The sequence below is a fragment of the Glycine max genome, chromosome 10 (genome assembly GCF_000004515.6).
Source record: "Glycine max cultivar Williams 82 chromosome 10, Glycine_max_v4.0, whole genome shotgun sequence".
Lineage (NCBI taxonomy): Eukaryota > Viridiplantae > Streptophyta > Magnoliopsida > Fabales > Fabaceae > Glycine > Glycine max.
This window is the reverse complement of record NC_038246.2, coordinates 28554046-28560869: the sequence shown is the minus strand read 5'-3', so window position 1 is coordinate 28560869 and position 6824 is coordinate 28554046. Positions and strand designations below refer to the sequence as shown.

The window sequence follows — 6824 nt, the reverse complement described above, 5'->3', positions numbered from 1 at the left end:
TTGATTTATACTGGTTCGGCCACTTCCCATGCCTACGTTCAGTCCTCAAGTAACCCCACTTGATATTTTCAACTATCCATGTAAATCCTTTACAATCTTTGAACACACCTTGAGATCCCTCACCCTTGTGTTCAAGTTTCTCACACACCAAGAGACAAACAGTCTCTTAATTACAACTGAGTTTTATAAGAAAGGAACATATTGATTTCTCTCTTTTAGAGTAGACGATACAATTTGAAGATCCTTCAAGAATTTTCAATAATTTTCAAGTGTTTGGCCAAAGTTAGAGAGATTTTGACAATGAAGTTCTCTCAGAATTCTCTGTATTTTCAAAGTAAGGACACACATGTATATATAGGCTCATTGTGGCTGTTCAAAAATAGTTTGAAGAGATGTGTCTTTTAAAAAGTTTTTCTGAAATTTTTTCATCGGTAATCGATTACAGGACTTTTGTAATTGATTACACAGATCAAAATTCAAATAAGTTTGTGCCGCTATTTCACCAGTACAAAATTTCAAAATGCCATGTTCACAATCTCTCTGGTAATCGATTAAACAAACCTGGAAATTGATTACCAGTTCAAAGAAAATATTATTTTGAACTGATTTAACTTTGATAAAAGAATTTTGATAGTAAAGATTTTAAGGCCAAATTATAGCAATCAAATTGAGATTCTTTTAACAAATTGACTAAGTTCTTATCTTAGATTTTCTTGATCTTGTTTGTTGACTTGATTCAATCAATATAAATTATGGAAATATCTATAACATAGCTCAACTTAATACAACTCACGTCACTTCACCACTTTATCTTTAAAATTCATTTTTTTCAATCACTAATCACATTACACATGAAAATATTATTTTGAACTGATTTAACTTTGATAAAAGAATTTTGATAGTAAAGATTTTAAGGCCAAATTATAGCAATCAAATTGAGATTCTTTTAACAAATTGACTAAGTTCTTATCTTAGATTTTCTTGATCTTGTTTGTTGACTTGATTCAATCAATATAAATTATGGAAATATCTATAACATAGCTCAACTTAATACAACTCACGTCACTTCACCACTTTATCTTTAAAATTCATTTTTTTCAATCACTAATCACATTACACATGAATAACACACTTGAGTCAAGACGCAATAACACTAATCAATTTCATAATAAACAATTAGCAAGCGTTATGCAATAATTATACTAAGACTCAAGCCTACGTGCAATGTGGTACCATGTCAGTGAAATAACCACCCAGGGACGCTTAGGAGTACATAAAAAGACACACCACACAATGGGTTTGTGAGGTTACTCTCACTAAGTAAATCATAAGGTGACCAGTCAGGGTCACACTTTGTTACAGGATCCCCAATATGTTGATCTCCTGCATAACATTAAATTGCGCCCAGATGCTCACTCCGACCTCGCCATTCATAAGGACCTTATATTCCGACAAGGCCGTATTTGGATTCCCTTCCCAACCCCTTTTACTGCCTTACTCTTAGAGGAATTTCATTCTTCTCCTCTCGACGATCACACAGGGGTATCAAAGACTCTCCATCATTTACGACAGAATTTTGACTGGCCACATATACAAGAAGATGTCCGCCGGTACATCGTGCAATGCCCCTCGTGCGAACAGACTAAATACGAAACAAAGAAGGTTGCCGGTCTGCTGCAACCTCTTCCAATACCTTCCCTCGTATGGGAAGATTTGTCCCTCGATTTCATCATAGGACTGCCATCATCCCACGGTTTCACGATGATATTAGTGTTTGTAGACCGATTTTCCAAGGGTGCTCATTTTGGTGCTCTTCCTGCCCACCATACGGCATACAAGGTTGTCGTATTATTCCTCGACATGGTCTGTAAGCTCCACGAATTTCCACAAAGCTTGGTCTCCGATAGAGATCCTAATTTTATCAGTGGCTTCTGGCACGAGCTATTCCGTTTAAGTGACACTAAGCTTCGAATGAATACCGCCTACCATCTGCAGAAGGATGGTCAAATGGAAGTACTTAACTAGACTTTAGAGCAGTACTTACGTGCTTATGTGCATCACCAACCATCCCAGTGGTTCGGCTTCCTGTTGCTTGCCAAATGGTCTTACAACACAACCATACATTCCGGCACCGGAGTTTTGCCTTTCAAAGCAATTTATGGCAAACCACCGCCAACACTCATCCAATACTTACAGGGCACTTGCTCCATTGATGTTGTTGATTCTTTGCTAACCACTAGGACTGAAATTCATGTGGCCCTTACAGACAGACGTCGTTAGCCCCTACCCATACCAAATTGGCCAAACACTTTTACGGGCCTTTCTAGGTGCTAGAACGGATTGGACCAGTAGCGTACAAATTACAATTGCCGGTTTCTTCTTGAATTCATCCGGTTTTCCACATTTCCCTTTTGAAGCTCCTTCAGGGACCATTACCTCCCTCTCCATCAGAACTTTCCCGAGCCAACTCAAATAATTATCCACTTGTTACACCATTAACCATTTTGGATTGGAAGTGTGACAACTCAGTTTCTCCCCCAATCATAAAGGTCCTGGTCCAATGGGATGGCTTGGCTCCAGAAGATACTTAATGGGAATTGGGGGATGATCTATGCCAGACACACAACCTTGAGGACAAGTTTGTTTTCAGGGAAGGGGTGTTGATAGCAATAACAACACAGGCTTTATACCAGAAGCTAGCAGTAACATTAACAGGCCAAGGAGAGTCATTGAGAAGTGCAATTACCTTTAGGAATACGTTTGAGGTGCCAAAGCAAGAATCACCAAGCTGGTTGTAGGGATCCACTATCCTCAGGCAGTTATAGCAATTCCACTAAATAGTTGTTGAGCATGATGCTAGATAATTCTGTTATAACAAATTGAATTCTGTTAGAATGAAGTAGTATAAACATGTAAAGAAGTGGAATTAATAAAGGATCATCAGAAAACTTATCTCAATTAGCCATTTCTTAGCTATTTCTTTCCCAGTTGCCTATCAAGCTGTTTGCAGGTAAATGCCATTCACTAATTATTATTTAAGATCTTATATGAAAATAATTTTTTAATATGGAAAGATGAAAAGAAATTTAAAACAATGATTACTAATTTTTTAATAACGCAGATGGGATATTACAACAATTGAGCAGCCACCAGATTACATGAAGGCATGCTTCAAAGTCCTCTATAATATCTCACAAATGAAATCAGCTCCAAGGTCTACTAGAAGCACAGGCGGAACCCCATAGACTCTTTACAAAATGAGGTAACTATCTTCTAGAACACCCATATGGCTTCTTTAGACTTTAATTATATGCGTATTGCACAGTTTGGATTAGATTTAACAAATGAAACTTTTCAATTGTAATTTACTATTAAGACTTTTTTAAGGTAAGAATGTATTTTTTTTTTAAATTATGATTACTTCTACAAAAGGACTTTTTGGCATATTTCAAATTTAAATTCTTTATCCCATAGTTTCTGATATCCTACCTTGTCAGTTCTCAGCATTTAATCTTACTGTTTTCTGGTTGGCATGATGCAGCGTTGACATAAGTTCATCCAAATCCTTTCTTCGAGGCGGACAAAAACCCAGCGTTAATGTGCAGTCTGCAGGACATACTGTTCCTGTGTTTGTTAATGGGCAATTTTCAGGTTTACAGAGTCACAGTTAGACATGTAGTTTCTTTTGTTTCCAACTGTGCATCTTTATTAATTCCGAGTTAAAACGAATATGAATGAATTGGTTTACAGGGTTGGCTTTCAGGACAAGGGAGCAGAGAAGTTGCACATAAAATGGACCCGTTGACCTACGCGTTGGAACTAACAAAATTGCTCTTGTAACTTCAACTTGGAGATATTTGATGGCTTATGCAAAGGGCAACTGTTGGATTTCAGGTTAGTATTTAGTACCTTGCTTGTAACTCCAACTTGGACTGGACTATTATATTTCTATTTACCAGTTAGTATTTAGTACCTTTGCTTGATCATTATGTTGCTAGCCATAGATTTATTTTTCCTTTGTTCACTGGAAGAATGTTGGTCGGCATTATGAAACATGGGAGGCAGGGTTCACTGGTCCAGTTTTGCTCCATGGTCTTGACCAAGGACAGAAAGATTTGACGAGAAACAAGTGTTCATATAAGGTCTGATGCACATAATTTTAGTAATCTAACATATGTATTCATACAAGTTTCAATTAATGGGACCAGAAAACCATTCTCTTACAGTATATTTTGTCCATTTTATATTTTCACTCCAACTTCTATTTTGTGTATGTATTTTCCTTTAGATTGGGAGTATATTTTACCCTTGCTCATTCTTGGTGCTGGATTCTCCCAATATGGAGTTTCTCATTGGACTGGATATGCTCCGAAAGTGTTGGTTAATTTGAAAATTGAGATGATACTGGATAAATCTGAAGTCTTGTATAACACTTTCAGATTGAATCAAATTTCGGGGTTCAACCAAAATTGTTCAATCGGATAAAATCAGAAGATTATAATTCAAGAGTTTTGTTTTGGTCTTGTATGTTTTGTCACCCGTTATGCTTTCTGAACCAGAATGATTATTTATGATCAAAGAAAAGGTGGTTTTTGGCGGTTGATGGAAGTTATTTCTTTTAAAAATTGTCGTTGATGGAAGTTTTAGTAACTTCCATGTAACTTCCAGCCGTTGATGGAAGTTTTAGTAACTTCCAAAATTTGCCTAAACCGAACATCTCGTTATTACATTAAAACAAGCGTGCACTTTTATTTTAACATAATAAAGAAATCAATTACACTAAAATGTCCAACAAACCTCCCCCATTTTAGTGTAATTACCGATTAAATCACCAAAGTCATAACATACCACAAACTACTGCATAGATGAAATATCGTGACGATTGAATTTCATCTTAGCAAATTACACGTTTCAAATATTCGAATATCAGGGTGTCACTAAGGATTGAACACTTTCTATTCATAATGAATACATGAAGATAATCTGCACAATAGTTTATAACATTACTCTTGCTCGACACTAGTTTACTAGCCTGTGTCCCTATCCTTCATAAGCATATCAAAGCCAAGTCCCAGCTTCTTAAAGCGGCTAAACTTCATGCTTATATAGGTAGTTCTTTTCTTTCTTGCACCTGCAAATGCAATTTTTCAAAAGAACCATTGAGGAGTTATACTCCAACCTCCTTAACTTACAGAACCGAACACATACCTTTTGGGATACTTTCGATGATGTGTTCCAATCTCAACATGTTAAGCTTTCCACATTGAATTCAGCACCTAATGTCATATTAGATGGGAATTGGGTATCTTAACATAAGAGATTTCAGATGGACTTTAATCCTAATCCCACAACCGACCTTTTCACGAGATCTCTACTTAACCCTTTGGTTAAATGATCGGCCAAATTATGCTGAGTTCTCACAAACTCCACTGATATCACACCATGCATGATTAACTCCCGAACCATGTTGTGTCTAACACCCAAGTGTCTAGACTTCCCATTATACACTTGACTATATGCCTTAGCCAAAGTAGCCTGACTATCGCACCTGATAGACATGGGAGGTATAGGTTTAGGCCACAATGGAATCTCATAGATAAGATTTCTTAGCCACTCAGCTTCTTTACCAGCTGCTGCTAAAGCTACAAATTCAGATTCCATTGTTGAATTTGTAATGCAGGTCAGTTTCTTGGATGCCCAAGAGATAGCACCTCCTCCAAGGAGGAATACCCAACCACTTGTGGATGAATAATCTTCCATATTGGTTATCCAACTTGCATCAGAGTAACCTTCAATAACCGAAGGAAATCCAGTATATGTCAAACCATAGTCAATGGTTCCCTTTAAGTACTTGAATACTCTATTCATAGCTTGCCAATGATGAGAACTGGGATTACTTGTAAACCTACTAAGTTTAGCAACAACATAAGCTATATCAGGCCTAGTACTAATCATTGCATACATGAGTGATCCTATCGCCCTTGAGTATTCAAGTTGAGACACTACTACACCTTTATTAGGTAATAGCTTCAGGTTAGGATCAATGGGAGTACTTACCGGAGAACAATCTTTAAAATTAAATTTCTTCAATATCTTCTCAATATAATGTGATTGAGAGATGGAAATACCATTGTTTCCACGTTTGATCTTTATTCCTAAGATCACATCCGCCTACCCCATATCTTTCATATCAAACTTAGAAGACAAAAATGCCTTAGTTTCATCAACTTGATCTTGGTCGGTACCAAAGATCAACATGTCGTCTACATACAGACAAATGATAACTCCTTTGCCATGAGTATCAAACTTGCTGTCTAGACATTTATCTGCTTGGTTTAGAACAAAACCACTAGACAACACAACCTCATCAAATTTTTGATGCCATTGCTTAGACGTTTGTTTCAAGCCATAAAGAGATTTCATCAGTTTACACACCTTATTTTCATTTCCTGGCATAACAAACCCTTCAGGTTGTTTCATGTATATCTCTTCATCCAATTCACCATTTAAGAATGTAGTTTTCACATCCATTTGGTGAATCACCAGATTGTGGATAGTAGCAAGTGCTAACAACAGTCTAATAGTGGATATCCTAGCAACAGGAGCATATGTATCGAAAAAATCAATACCCTCCTTTTGCCTAAAGCCTTGGATAACCAATCTGGCTTTGTACTTGTCAACAGTACCATCCACTTTCATCTTTCTCCTAAAGATCATCTTACATCCTAATGGCTTACATCCAGGAGGTAAGTCAACCAATTTCCAGGTATTATTTTGCATGATGGAATCCATCTCACTTTGGATTGCTTCTTTCCAGAATACAA

The 6824-nt window shown here is 36.8% G+C and overlaps 1 protein-coding gene and 1 long non-coding RNA gene across 2 annotated transcripts; one reads left to right on the top strand and one right to left on the bottom strand.

Moving 5' to 3' along the window:
- Window positions 1–3460: 3460 nt before the first annotated feature.
- On the top strand, window positions 3461–4375 carry LOC121172936 (uncharacterized). Its single transcript, XR_005886871.1, has 3 exons — window positions 3461–3651; window positions 3751–4142; window positions 4289–4375. It is a non-coding gene; the product is annotated as an uncharacterized lncRNA (long non-coding RNA).
- Window positions 4376–5404: 1029 nt separating this feature from the next.
- Window positions 5405–5964, bottom strand: LOC121172964 (secreted RxLR effector protein 161-like). The gene is made up of 2 exons (XM_041006194.1): window positions 5549–5964; window positions 5405–5429 (listed from the first exon to the last, which is right to left on the bottom strand). The coding sequence occupies exons 1-2, from the start codon at window positions 5962–5964 to the stop codon at window positions 5405–5407; spliced, it is 441 nt and encodes a 146-aa protein (XP_040862128.1).
- Window positions 5965–6824: the final 860 nt, after the last annotated feature.